At 44.7% G+C, this 15,325-nt stretch overlaps 1 protein-coding gene across 8 annotated transcripts in view; it reads left to right on the top strand.

Moving 5' to 3' along the window:
- Positions 1-15,325, top strand: part of LOC110491294 (calcineurin subunit B type 1) — a 38,325-nt gene that overhangs the window by 19,315 nt on the left and 3,685 nt on the right. For 7 of the 8 annotated variants that reach the window (XR_005036424.1, XR_005036426.1, XR_005036423.1 and 4 more), the window contains exons 1-4: positions 9,501-9,531; positions 11,503-11,679; positions 12,840-12,899; positions 13,145-13,329. Coding sequence is in view for 2 of the 8 variants with exons in the window: in XM_036946068.1 (XP_036801963.1) it covers positions 9,516-9,531; positions 11,503-11,679; positions 12,840-12,899; positions 13,145-13,329 (438 nt within the window). In the remaining 6 variants the exon portion in view is untranslated. Of the gene's footprint in view, positions 1-9,500; positions 9,532-11,502; positions 11,680-12,839; positions 12,900-13,144; positions 13,330-15,325 lie in introns of those variants that run through there. The other variant, XM_036946069.1, reaches the window with a different exon arrangement.

Here is a 15,325-nt window from a genome sequence, read left to right on the forward strand (position 1 = left end):
CCTTCATTACATACGGCTGTCCTAGCCATTATCCATCCACTAGCCTTCATTCCATACTGCTATCCTAGCCATTATCCATCCACTAGCCTTCATTCCATACTGCTGTCCTAGCCATTATCCATCCACTAGCCTTCATTCCATACTGCTGTCCTAGCCATTATCCATCCACTAGCCTTCATTCCATACTGCTGTCCTAGCCATTATCCATCCACTAGCCTTCATTACATACTGCTGTCCTAGCCATTATCCATCCACTAGCCTTCATTACATACTGCTGTCCTAGCCATTATCCATCCACTAGCCTTCATTCTGTCAGTTGCACTATAATCCAGAATCCCTCCCCCTCCACACCACACACACAGCCTCATTGGCTCAATAAAAATCCATTATGCTAATAGGGTTGGTGTCATGTGTTGGCCTGGCAGCATAAGTACAAGGCTGCTCATTTAAAAGTACACACACACCCCCACAGACACAGGGGTCTAATGGACAAAACGACGACGTAATCTTTCTGTGTGGTGAGATTAATGTACTGCTACAATGCTCATTTGATTGCCCGTTGCGCAACAGTTTCTTTCTTCTCTGAAAAATGAAAGCCAGGAGCTGTGTGTGTGCCTGCGTACCATGCATACCAGGGTTTTTTCCAGTAATAGCCGGCTTTTGGCCAATACATTTTTTTATATATTTTTTATATATATATATTTTTTTTGTTGTTGTTGTTGTTGAAAAGCCAATAAATAAAATTGCCTCCCGTCCGGGAGAAGGAGAATGAAAAAAAAAAAAAAAATGAATTTTGGATCTATCATCCCATAGTTTGTTTTGTAATATTTTGATGTTTTAGTCATTTAGCCGACGCTCTTATCCAGCGCAATTAGAATGAAGTGCCTTGCTCAAGGGCACATCGACAGATTTTTCTCCTAGTCGTTTCGGGGATTCAAACCAGTGACCTTTTAAGTTACTGGCCCAACACTCTCAACCACTAGGCTAGCTGCTGCCCCCGACTAATAGAATAGATCAACTTTTTCCTTCTACGGGGGACAGTAGATTGACAGGCTAGTGATTTTGATGTTCGTTACTTGTCTTGTTGTCTGAGAAAAAAAGTTCATGTGGACAGTCCTTCAAACATCTTCAAAGTGCTCATCAGAATTAGGTAAGAATTAGCGCACATCGTTGCATCCTAGACTTGCATGTTCTGTTATTCTGAATTACCATCATCTAAAAGGGGATTTCTGTCATTCTGAGCACCGTGGGTGGACGCCCTAATCAGGTTACTGACCCAACGCATATGGGTCCGGTCAATTTTAAATGCTGTCGGTCAAATGTTCAGCTTATATGTCTATTTATTTATGTCTGTGTGTGTGTGTCTCTGTGTGCTCATGTCTGTGTGTGTGTGTGTGTGTGTGTGTGTGTATGTGTGTGTGGTTTGGGGTGGCTAGCAGCAGGTTCTTGTTGCCTAGTAACACAGTTAAAAGTGAATCCAGTATTGATGAGCAAATGGTCTCTTTCTGCTGTGTGGAGCATCATCATAACTATTTTAGTCACTAAGGAGGACATCCCTCCAAGCAGGACATCATTAGCATATCTCAACGAGACTAATCAAAATGTTGACTGCATTTCAGTAAGGGCTTCTGATTAGCGATCCTACGTCTTGACCTTGTGTATCAGACATCACAGTATAGTATTGGGATCCCGAGTGGCACAGCGGTCTAAGGCACTGCATTTCAGTGCAAGAGGGGCCACTACAGTCCCTGGTTCAAATCCAGGCTGTATCACATCCAGCCGTGATTGGGAGTCCCATAGGGCGGCGCACAATTGGCCCAGCGTTGGCCGGGGGAAGGCCGTCATTGTAAATTAGAATTAGTTCTTAACACTTGCCTAGTTAAATAAAGGTTAAATATATATATGTTTTTTAAGTTTAGCTTCATCCCCTGTCTCTCACTGTGCTCGATCCATAGGTCCTCTCTCTCTCTCCCTCACTAACACACGTGACCACCCTCTTGGCAACGTCTCTTAGCCAATGACACTATTGAAGATTAATGATTCTGGAGCACGGGTTGGAGACATTTCAAGCTGGGGAGTGAGGTTACCAAGCCAACTAATACAATATATGCCATTTAGCAGACGCTTTTAGCCAATGCGACTTAGTCGTGCGTGCATACATTTTCATGTGAGTGGTCCCAGCGGGAATCGATCCAACTGTCTTAGCGATGTGCCATGCTCTACCAACTGAGCTACAGAGGACAACAACTCTGTTATGTTAGCTCATACTGATGGCCTCAAATGTTGTCATACTTTTAACTGACAATCCAGTCTACTACTCCTAGTACAGACTTTAACCGACAGTCAAACAATCAATCAAATTTATTTATAAAGCCCTTTTTTACATCAGCTGATATCAGCAAAGTGCTGTACAGAAAGCCAGCCTAAAACCCCAAACAGAAAGCAATGCAGATGTAGAAGCACGGTGGCTAGGAAAAACTCCCTAGAAAAGGCAGGAATCTAGGAAGAAACCTAGAGAGGAACCAGGCTCTGGGGGGTGGCCAGTCCTCTTCTGGCTGTGCCGATTGGAGATTATAACAGAACATGGCCAAGATGTTCAAATGTTCATAGATGTCAAGCAGGGTCAGATAATAATAATCACAGTAGTTGTACAAGGGTGCAACCGGTCAGCACCTCAGGAGTAAATGTCAGTTGGCTTTTCATAGCCGATCATTCAGAGTTAGAAACAGCAGGTGCGGTAGAGAGAGAGTCCAAAACAGCAGGTCCGGGACAAGGTAGCACATCCGGTGAATAGATCAGGGTTCCATGGCCGCAGGCAGAACAGTTGAAACTGGAGCAGCAGCACGGCAAGGTGGACTGGGGACAGCAAGGAGGAGTCAGGCCAGGTAGTCCTACTGCAGCATAAATACTGGAGGCTGAGACAGGAGGGGTCGGAACTGTGGCCCCATCCGATGACACCCCCGGACAGGGCCAAACAGGAAGGATATAACCCCACCCATTTTGCCAAAGCACAGCCCCCACACCACTAGAGGGATATTTTCAACCACCAACCTACTACCCTGAGACAAGGCCACAAAAATCTCCCCCACCGCACAATCCCGAGGGGGGTGCGCCAACCCGGACAGGAAGATGACGTCAGTGACTCAACCCACTCAAGTGACGCACCCCTCCTAGTAACGGCATGGAAGAGCACCAGTAAGCCAGTGACTCAGCCCCCGTAATAGGGTTAGAGGCAGAGAATACCAGAGGAAAGAGGGGAACCAGCCAGGCAGAGACAGCAAGGGTGGTTTGTCACTCCAGTGCCTTTACGTTCACATTCACACTACTGGGCCAGACTACACACAATCATACGACCCACTGAAGAGATGAGTCTTCAGGAAAGACTTAAAGGTTGAAACCGAGTCTGCGTCTCTCACATGGGTAAGCAGACCGTTCCATAAGTGGAGCTCTATAGGAGAAATCCCTGCCTCCAGCTGTTTGCTTAGAAATTCTAGGGACAATTAGGAGGTCTGCATCTTGTGACTGTAGCGTACATATGTACAGCAGGACCAAATCAGAAAGATAGGTAGGAGCAAGCCCATGTAATGCTTTGTGGTTTAGCAGTAAAACCTTGAAATCAGCCCTTGCCTTAACAGGAAGCCTCCACTTCCATATGTCTGAAACACAGGCTTCCAGGGAGGGCAATTTTGGGGCTTCACCACATTTCATTGAAAATGTACAGCTGTGTATCATCCGCATAGCAGTGAAAGTTAACATTATGTTTCTGAATTACATCACCAAGCGGTAAAATATACAGTTGAAGTCAGAAGTTTACAGACACTTAGGTTGGAGTCATTGAAACTTGTTTTTCAACAACTCCACAAATGTCTTGTTAACAAACTATAGTTTTGGCAAGTCGGTTAGGACATCTACTTTGTGCACGACACAAGTCATTTTTCCAACAATTGTTTACAGACAAATTATTTCACTGTATTACAATTCCAGTGGGTCAGAAGTCTACATACACTAAGTTGACTGTGAAAATGATGTCAGGGCTTAGAAGCTTCTGATAGGCTAATTGACATTATTTGAGTCAATTGGAGGTGTACCTGTGGATGTATTTCAAGGCCTACTTAGAAAAATTATTGTAGACCTCCACAAGTCTGGTTCATCCTTGGGAGCAATTTCCAAATGCCTGAAGGTACCACATTCATCTGTAGAAACAATAGTACGCAAGTATAAACACCATGGGACCACGCAGCCGTCATACCGCTTAGGAAGGAGACTCATTCTGTCTCCTAGAGATTAATGTACTTTGGTGCGAAAAGTGCAAATCAATCCCAGAACAACAGCAAAGGACCTTGTGAAGATGCTGGAGGGAACAGGTACAAAAGTATCTACATCCACAGTAAAACGAGTCCAAGACCACAATAAAAAAGCCAGACTATGGTTTGCAACTGCACATGGGGACAAAGATCGTACTTTTGGGAGAAATGTCCTCTGGTCTGATGAAACGAAAATACAACTGTTTGGCCATAATGACCATCATTATGTTTGGAGGAAAAGGGGGACGCTTGCAAGCCAAAGAACACCATCCCAACCGTGAAGCACGGGACAACAAAGTCAACGTATTGGAGTAGCCATCACAAAACCCTGACCTCAATCCTATATAAAATGTGTGGGCAGAACTGAAAAAGCGTGTGCGAGCAAGTAGTCCTACAAACCTGACTCAGTTACACCAAACAATTTAAAAGCAATGCTGTCAAATACTAATTGAGTGTATGTAAACCTCTGACCCACTGGGAATGTGATGAAAGAAATAAAAGCTGAAATAAATAATTCTCTCTACTATTATTCTGACATTTCACATTCCTAAAATAAAGTGGTGATCCTAACTGAACTAAGACAGGGAATACTTAGTAGGATTAAATGTCAGGAATTGTGAACAACTGAGTTTATTTTGGCTACGGTGTATGTAAACTTCAACTGTATAGTTGAACATGTATATGCATGTACAGTATATCACAAAAGTGAGTACACCCGTCACATTTTTGTCAATATTTGAGTATGTCTTTTCATGTGACAACACTGAAGAAATGACACTTTGCTACAATGTAAAGTAGTGAGTGTACAGCTTGTATAACAGTGTACATTTGCTGTCCCCTCAAAGTAACTCACACAGCCATGAATGTCTAAACCGCTGGCAACAAAAGTGAGTACACCCCTAAGTGAAAATGTCCAAATTGGGCCAAAAGTGTCAATATTTTGTGTGGCCACCGTCATTTTCCAGCACTGCCTTAACCCTCTTGGGCATGGAGTTCACCAGAGCTTCACAGGTTGCCACTGGAGTCCTCTTCCACTCCTCCATGACGACATCACGGAGCTGGTGGATGTTAGAGACCTTGCACTCCTCCACCTTCCGTTTGAGGATGTCCCACAGATGCTCAATAGGGTTTAGGTCTGGAGACATGCTTGGCCAGTCCATCACCTTTACCCTCAGCTTCTTTAGCAAGGCAGTGGTCATCTTGGAGGTGTGTTTGTGGTCATTATCATGTTGGAATACTGCCCTGCAGCCCAGACTGCGAAGGGAGGGGATCATGCTCTGCTTCAGTATGTCACAGTACATGTTGGCATTCATGGTTCCCTCAATGAACTGTAGCTCCCCAGTGCCGGCAGCACTCATGCAGCCCCAGACCATGACACTCCCACCACCATGCTTGACTGTAGGCAAGACACACTTGTCTTTGTACTCCTCACCTGATTGCCACCACATACGCTTGACACCATCTGAACCGAATAAGTTTATCTTGGTCTCATCAGACCACAGGACATGGTTCCAGTAGTCCATGTCCTTGGTCTGCTTGTCTTCAGCAAACTGTTTGTGGGCTTTCTTGTAGCATCATCTTTAGAAGAGGCTTCCTTCTGGGACGACCGCCATTATGACCAATTTGATGCAGTGCACGGCGTATGGTCTGAGCACTGACAGGCTGACCCCCCCCACCCCTTCAACCTCTGCAGCAATGCTGGCAGCACTCATACGTCTATTTCCCAAAGACAACCTCTGGATATGACGCTGAGCACGTGCACTCAACTTCTTTGGTCGACCATGGCGAGTCCTGTTCTAAGTGGAACCTGTCCAGTTAAACCGCTGTATGGTCTTGGCCACTGTGCTGCAGCTCAGTTTCAGGGTCTTGGCAATCTTCTTATAGCACAGGCCATCTTTATGTAGAGCAACAATTATTTTTCTCAGATCCTCAGAGAGTTCTTTGCCATGAGGTGCCATGTTGAACTTCCAGTGACCAGTCAGTATGAGGGAGTGTGAGAGCGATGACACCACATTTAACACACCTGCTCCCCATTCACACCTGAGACCTTGTAACACGAACGAGTCACATGACACCGGGGAGGGAAAATGGCTAATTGGGCCGAATTTGGACATTTTCACTTAGGGGTGTACTTACTTTTGTTGCCAGCAGTTTAGACATTAATGGCTGTGTGTTGAGTTATTTTGAGGGGACAGCAAATGTACACTGTAATACAAGCTGTACACTCACTACTTTACATTGTAGCAAAGTGTCATTTCTTCAGTGTTGTCACACGAAAAGATATACTCAAATATTTACAAAAATGTGAGGGGTGTACTCATTTTTGTGATATACTGTATGTATGTATGTATACCTGTATAGTCTACCACTCCTAGTACAGACTTTAACTAACAGTTAAAGTGTACAACCTAATAGTGGTGTCAGCCAGACTCAAACACATGATGTCACCTAATAGTGGTGTCAGCCAGACTCAAACACATGATGTCACCTAATAGTGGTGTCAGCCAGACTCAAACACATGATGTCACCTAATAGTGGTGTCAGCCAGACTCAAACACATGATGTCACCTAATAGTGGTGTCAGCCAGACTCAAACACGTCACCTAATAGTGGTGTCAGCCAGACTCAAACACGTCACCTAATAGTGGTGTCAGCCAGACTCAAACACATGATGTCACCTAATAGTGGTGTCAGCCAGACTCAAACACGTCACCTAATAGTGGTGTCAGCCAGACTCAAATACTCATTTTGGAGGAAGGGACAGTTTACTGTAATTGTGAAGTAGCAAGGCATAAATTAAAGGAAAATTCTCTCCAAAAACTATCTTTTGGTATTTGTTTCATTAATCCATTGTTGACATAGTCCTAAAATGTTTTGCTTTTCAGCAATCAAGTTTAAAAGTTATCTAACTTTTCAAATTTAAGAATCATCCGTGTATGATGTATTTTGCATCATGATGTAAAACACAGCATTGTGTGATGTAAAACACAGCGTCGTGTGATGTAAAACACAGCATCGTGTGATGTAAAACACAGCATCATGATGTAAAACACAGCATCATGATGTAAAACACAGCATCATGATGTAAAACACAGCGTCGTGTGATGTAAAACACAGCATCATGATGTAAAACACAGCGTCGTGTGATGTAAAACACAGCGTCGTGTGATGTAAAACACAGCATCGTGTGATGTAAAACACAGCATCGTGTGATGTAAAACACAGCATCATGATGTAAAACACAGCATCATGATGTAAAACACAGCATCATGATGTAAAACACAGCGTCGTGTGATGTAAAACACAGCGTCGTGTGATGTAAAACACAGCATCGTATGATGTAAAACACAGCATCATGATGTAAAACACAGCATCATGATGTAAAACACAGCGTCGTGTGATGTAAAACACAGCATCGTGTGATGTAAAACACAGCATCATGATGTAAAACACAGCATCATGATGTAAAACACAGCATCGTGTGATGTAAAACACAGCATCGTGTGATGTAAAACACAGCATCGTGTGATGTAAAACAAAGCATCGTGTGATGTAAAACACAGCATCATGATGTAAAACACAGCGTTGCGTGATGTAAAACACAGCGTCGCGTGATGTAAAACACAGCGTTGTGTGATGTAAAACACAGCATCATGATGTAAAACACAGCATCGTGTGATGTAAAACACAGCATCATGATGTAAAACACAGCATCATGATGTAAAACACAGCATCATGATGTAAAACACAGCGTCGTGTGATGTAAAACACAGCATCATGATGTAAAACACAGCATCGTGATGTAAAACACAGCATCGTGTGATGTAAAACACAGCATCGTGATGTAAAACACAGCATCGTGATGTAAAACACAGCATCGTGATGTAAAACACAGCATCATGATGTAAAATACAGCATCGTGTGATGTAAAACACAGCGTCGTGTGATGTAAAACACAGCATCGTGTGATGTAAAACACAGCATCATGATGTAAAACACAGCATCATGATGTAAAACACAGCATCATGATGTAAAACACAGCGTCGTGATGTAAAACACAGCGTCGTGTGATGTAAAACACAGCATCATGATGTAAAACACAGCGTTGTGTGATGTAAAACACAGCATCATGATGTAAAACACAGCATCGTGTGATGTAAAACACAGCATCGTGTGATGTAAAACACAGCATCATGATGTAAAACACAGCGTTGTGTGATGTAAAACACAGCATCATGATGTAAAACACAGCATCGTGTGATGTTAAACACAGCATCGTGTGATGTAAAACACAGCATCATACGGAGATGATATCTGTATTTTGAAAAAGTTACATAACTTGAAAAACCACTTAATTATCAGGTAGAACAGGAATATTTGAATAGCCCTGCATTAGGGGATAATCTCAGACATTGGGTTCAGTCCCACACACAGAAATATCATAATCTACTGTATCTGTGTACTGCAATCTAGTTAACCACTTTCATTAGGCCTAAACAAATGTCAGTTGGTACATTGTCAATATATCTAAGAAAAAGTAAGAAAAAGTAGTGAGAGACAGATGGCACAAGGCAGATTTGTTCCCCAGAGATCTGGCTATGGAGTGCCTGCAGCAAACTCTGCCTCTATACTCGTATACCACTCACACAGTCATCCCTCTAGCTTCTGTTTAGTCATCAGGCTAATGCATGGTGGCGTCGTCCAACCCAAAATGCACACACACACACACACACACACACAAACACACATCTCCCTCTCCCTTTCTCTCACACTCATTCCATTTCTCTCTGGCTCATAGCTTTCTGCAACAGCTAAGTGTCTCTGTTTTCTCTCCTCTCTCTCTTTCCTACCTACCTTCTCAGTTGAACCCCCCCCTCCTCTCTCTCTCTCCATTCTGTGAGGTTTGTCTAAAGATGAATAGCTATATCTGACTATAAGGTAGGACAGATTAGAGTAGTATTGTGTGGGGAGGGGGGGGGGGGGGGGGGGGGCAGTAGACCGGTTCACGTGATCATAGCGTGTCTGAATAAGCTTATACTGTAGTTAGTATCTATGTTATTACAAGGCTTACCCCATGCTACTGTGAGAGGGGACAACAGAAACTAGGTGGGATCAGTACTCTCTGTAATGGCAGGAGCTCACAAGGCACAGGGCAACAAGCTCTCCTCGGGGACTGGGACAGCTAGGGCTGTTTGTACTACCCACATCGACATGGCCAACAACAGATGTAAGTTCACTCAACTGGAAGATTTCAGGCAATGTTTGTGTAGTTAACTTGACCCCCCCCCCCCCCCCCCCCCCCCGCCCGCCCGCCTGTGTTTTAAAGGCACTGTTGCCGTGTCAGGTCTGTTGCCGTGTTGGGTCGGTGTAGGTGGGGAGGAAGAGAGTAGTCCTCGCCTACATACCGTCATTAGACCACATTATGTGTGTGTGTGTGTGGGTACAGGGTTTGCTGGGTGCCTACCTGCATAGATCTACCCGTGTTAATGTGGTAATGTGTTGTGTGTCCATATTCCAGGAGATCTAGGTAAGCTGACGGCTACTTTTAACGGCAAAGGTTTTTACTTGCTATGACTGTGATACTGTATGTGGTTGTCTTGCCTACGTTGGTTGAATACACTGACTGGAAGTCGCTCTGGATAAGTGTCAAATAATTACCAAAATGTAACGTCTAATTTTGTTCATGATCCCTCTCTCTTTTTCTCCTGTCTCGCTCTCTCTTTTCTCGCTCTCTCTTTTCTCGCTCTCTCTTTTCTCCTTTCTCTTTTCTCGCTCTCTCTTTTCTCCTTTCTCCTTTCTCGCTCTCTCTTTTCTCCTATCTGTCTGTCTGTCGCTCTCTCTTTTCTCCTATCTGTCTGTCGCTCTCTCTTTTTCTCCTGTCTCGCTCTCTCTTTTCTCCTATCTGTCTGTCTGTCGCTCTCTCTTTTCTCCTATCTGTCTGTCGCTCTCTCTTTTTCTCCTGTCTCGCTCTCTCTTTTCTCCTTTCTCCTTTCTCGCTCTCTCTTTTCTCCTATCTGTCTGTCGCTCTCTCTTTTTCTCCTGTCTCGCTCTCTCTTTTCTCCTTTCTCCTTTCTCGCTCTCTCTTTTCTCCTATCTGTCTGTCGCTCTCTCTTTTTCTCCTGTCTCGCTCTCTCTTTTCTCCTTTCTCCTGTCTCGCTCTCTCTTTTCTCCTTTCTCCTTTCTCGCTCTCTCTTTTCTCCTATCTGTCTGTCGCTCTCTCTTTTTCTCCTGTCTCGCTCTCTCTTTTCTCCTATCTGTCTGTCTGTCGCTCTCTCTTTTCTCCTATCTGTCTGTCTGTCGCTCTCTCTTTTCTCCTATCTGTCTGTCGCTCTCTCTTTTTCTCCTGTCTCGCTCTCTCTTTTCTCCTTTCTCCTTTCTCGCTCTCTCTTTTCTCCTTTCTCGCTCTCTCTCTTTTCTCCCGTCTGTCTGTCGGTCTCTCTTTTCTCCTTTCTCGCTCTCTCTTTTCTCCTGTCTCGCTCTCTCTTTTCTCCTATCTGTCTGTCTGTCGCTCTCTCTTTTCTCCTATCTGTCTGTCGCTCTCTCTTTTCTCCTGTCTCGCTCTCTCTTTTCTCCCGTCTCGGTCTCTCTTTTCTCCCGTCTGTCTGTCGGTCTCTCTTTTCTCCCGTCTGTCTGTCGGTCTCTCTTTTCTCCCGTCTGTCTGTCGGTCTCTCTTTTCTCCTTTCTCGCTCTCTCTTTTCTCCTGTCTCGCTCTCTCTTTTCTCCTGTCTCGCTCTCTCTTTTCTCCTATCTGTCTGTCTGTCGCTCTCTCTTTTCTCCTATCTGTCTGTCGCTCTCTCTTTTCTCCTGTCTCGCTCTCTCTTTTCTCCCGTCTCGGTCTCTCTTTTCTCCCGTCTGTCTGTCGGTCTCTCTTTTCTCCCGTCTGTCTGTCGGTCTCTCTTTTCTCCCGTCTGTCTGCCGTCTCTCTTTTCTCCCATCTGTCTGACGGTCTCTCTTTTCTCCCATCTGTCTGCCGGTCTCTCTTTTCTCCCATCTGTCTGCCGGTCTCTCTTTTCTCCCATCTGTCTGCCGGTCTCTCTTTTCTCCCATCTGTCTGTCGGTCTCTCTTTTCTCCCGTCCGTCTGTCGGTCTCTCATTTCTCCCATCTGTCTGTCGGTCTCTCTTTTCTCATCACTCTGTCTCGTCTCTCGTCTCTCTTCTCCTGTCTCTCTTTTCTCGTCTCTCTCTCTCTCTACTCCAGTCGATGCTGATGAGATTAAGCGTCTGGGAAAGAGGTTTAAGAAACTGGACCTTGATAACTCTGGGTCCCTTAGTGTGGAGGAGTTCATGTCCCTGCCTGAACTCCAGCAGAACCCGCTGGTCCAGAGGGTCATCGACATCTTCGACACCGATGGAAACGGAGAGGTGGACTTCAAGGGTAAGCCAGTGACAATTTTTACTAGTGAATAAATGCTTGGGACCGACAATGTCTTTGAATTTAAGTTCATTTGCTGAAATCAAGGTCAATAATATCAGGGACATCAGTGTTGGTTAACGTGTCTATTGTCCTCCTGTCTGAGAATGTCCCAGCACAGTACATGGTGGCCTACACCAGAGGGGTACAATACAAACCAGGATCAATGAGCGGTCCAGAAAATGAATTGTCTCGAATAACTTTTTATTGTTTAGCTAGAAAAGCTTGATATGGGCATTGACTCAACAACCAAACACACACATATCTAAGTTTAGCTTTCTTAATTAACCAGAAGATTATTTCTGTCTGTTCATCAAAGTTAGCTGGCTAACTCATTGATCCTGCTTCCTGATAGTTGTTGGTTAAATATACAATCTACACAGGACCTTCTAATCAGCAGGTTTTCATATCACCATGCAGTAAATTCATTAATAGACCAATAACAAAGAGAGTTCTGAACCTAGTTCTCAGATTTCCCCTCCCCACTCAGAACATATCCAGACAGTCCTAGCAAGAATCTTACTTGAGAAATAGCTTTTTTTTACACAATTTAATGGAAATCATTAGAGTAAGGTACTTAGTTGTTACCCAGAAATAATTTTATATTGATATAAAATGGCTGCATTGGGCCTTTAATCACATTGCATGATTAACAAAAAAGGATCTTGATGACCAGGGAGAGAAGTTGGTACTTTGGCCTGGACTGGGTCAGACTTCCGGTGTTTCTCTCGGTCTACTCTGCCGAACAGATCCTGCAGAAGAAGTAGTAACACAACGCAGGACAGTCAGGACTAGATAGCCCGGATTCCATCCGGACACAGCCCGGATTCAACACGATTTACATTTTAAAGATAATTTCCGATTGAGCCGACATGTCCCATCGTTTACCGTGAATGCGGTCTCCGCGAAAACATTGCCTATAGAAGTTGCATAGAGGAAAAGGGGCGTTCTGATTGGATATAGCCCTGAATATGGATTGTAGTAATTTGCTACTGATATTGATTGAACTTATGAATGCATAAGTAGTGTATTTGATCAGTCCGATTTATATAAAATGATTGCGTACTGTATAAGAAGTCAAATAATGTCTGACTCTAAACCATCTATCCCCCCCCCCCCATCAGAATTCATTGAGGGAGTCTCACAATTCAGTGTCAAGGGGGACAAGGAGTCAAAACTTCGGTGTAAGTAGACAAATCTACTCCATCCTACATCTACACACCTCTCACCACACAAAGTTAAATGATCTGATCTACAAAGACAAAAACCCATCCCCTGTCCCCCCACTTGCCTGGGTAGAAACAGAATGGCTGATCGCAACAATGATGAGGCTTTCTCCAAAATACAAAACCAAAAAGGTCTGTGTTCAGGATCGCTGACTTACCTACACATCCTTCCACGTTTCTCTCCCCCCTGACCCCCCCTCTAGTTGCCTTCCGGATCTACGACATGGACAAGGATGGCTACATCTCCAACGGAGAGCTCTTCCAGGTGCTGAAGATGATGGTAGGAAACAACCTGAAGGACACCCAGCTGCAGCAGATCGTGGACAAGACCATCATCAACGCAGACAAGGACGGAGACGGCAGGATATCCTTCGAAGAGTTCTGCTTAGTAAGTCTGGGGTCGTGGGTGGCTGGGGAACTGGGGTCGTGGGTGGCGAACTGGGGTGGCTGGGGAACTGGGGTCGTGGGTGGCGAACTGGGGTCGTGGGTGGCTGGGGAACTGGGGTCGTGGGTGGCGAACTGGGGTGGCTGGGGAACTGGGGTCGTGGGTGGCGAACTGGGGTCGTGGGTGGCTGGGGAACTGGGGTCGTGGGTGGCTGGGGAACTGGGGTCGTGGGTGGCTGGGGAACTGGGGTGGTGGGTGGCTGGGGAACTGGGGTGGTGGGTGGCTGGGGAACTGGGGTGGTGGGTGGCTGGGGAACTGGGGTGGTGGGTGGCTGGGGAACTGGGTGGCTGGGGAACTGGGGTTGTGGGTGGCTGGGGAACTGGGGTGGTGGGTGGCTGGGGAACTGGGGTGGTGGGTGGCTGGGGAACTGGGGTGGTGGGTGGCTGGGGAACTGGGGTGGTGGGTGGCTGGGGAACTGGGGTCGTGGGTGGCTGGGGAACTGGGGTCGTGGGTGGCTGGGGAACTGGGGTCGTGGGTGGCAGGCGAACTGGGTGGCTGGGGAACTGGGGTCGTGGGTGGCTGGAGAACTGGGGTCGTGGGTGGCTGGCTGGGGAACTGGGGTCGTGGCTGGCTGGGGGGTTAAAAGGATACGGCAAGATGCTACTGTACCTGTAGAGTAGACTTTAGCCAGTTAGCATTGGCTTGCGAAACTACCTCTTAACTTCCTTCATACTGCACGCAGAGGACATTTTCCAGAATTGTGCAACCCTATTGGGGGGAGTAACTCCAGTTCTGGAGGACTGTTACGGTTGATGGCTTCTCCTACCCAGCTCTAACACACCAGATGGCTCATTCAGTGGAGGGTAATGTTATGTATAGAGCATGATTCCAGCCCCATTTCACTAAGAAAGTTCTGTATTCTGTTTCACTCTTCTGAATTAGCTATATTAGGCACATATTTCTCTAAGGCAGCGGTTCCCAAACTTTTCCGTTCCGGGGACCACCAAATCACTGTCAAAAGCTCTCGAGGACCACCATTGGCAGTAAAAATGTAGCAGTGAATTTAACAAATTAGTCCTATTATTATAAACTATTGGAATTTTGAAAAGTAATGTCAAATTGCTTATAATACAATGAATACTCCCAGCTGTTATTTTCTCTGGAAGAAAAAAATCAATTTGTATTTTATTACATTTATCAAAAATAATTGGCTGAACACAGGTTGGAAAACACCGCTGTAGAGTCTTGAACTAAAACACTGTTCTTGTGGGAGTATTATCTTCAGGACAACTGTTGGAGCGTGGTTATAGTTGGTTTGTGCTGGAGCAGCCCAAGGTTGTCGTGAAGGGATTGTGTGACTTCGTTTGAAGAGACTCATTCATTAAAATAGCTGAGAGTGTAAGACGTATTTTCTGTAATACTAAGGAGATAACAGGATACTGTAGTTATACTAGTGTTAAGGAGTTAACATGATACTGTAGTTATACTAGTGTTAACAGGATACTGTAGTTATACTAGTGTTAAGGAGTTAACAGGATATTGTAGTTATACTAGTGTTAAGGGGTTAACAGGATACTGTAGTTATACTAGTGTTAACAGGACACTGTAGTTATACTAGTGTTGAGTTAACAGGATACTGTAGTTATACTAGTGTTAAGGGGTTAACAGGATACTGTAGTTATACTAGTGTTAACAGGATACTGTAGTTATACTAGTGTTAACAGGACACTGTAGTTATACAAGTGTTAAGTTGCCTCTCTTAGTTGGAATCATGTTGCATGATTTTGAATTCTGCTAATTTAGCCAATAGCATTAAGAATCAATCTGTTCCCGCCTGCTTTTACTCTAGAATTGGAATTAGAACTACAATTTACTCTAGAATTGGAATTAGAACTACAATTTACTCTAGAATTGGAATTAGAACTACAATTTACTCTAGAATTGGAATTAGAACTACAATTTACTCTAGAATTGGAATTAGAACTACATTTTACTCTAG

This window comes from Oncorhynchus mykiss, chromosome 16, assembly GCF_013265735.2.
Source record: "Oncorhynchus mykiss isolate Arlee chromosome 16, USDA_OmykA_1.1, whole genome shotgun sequence".
In the NCBI taxonomy this organism is placed as follows: domain Eukaryota; kingdom Metazoa; phylum Chordata; class Actinopteri; order Salmoniformes; family Salmonidae; genus Oncorhynchus; species Oncorhynchus mykiss.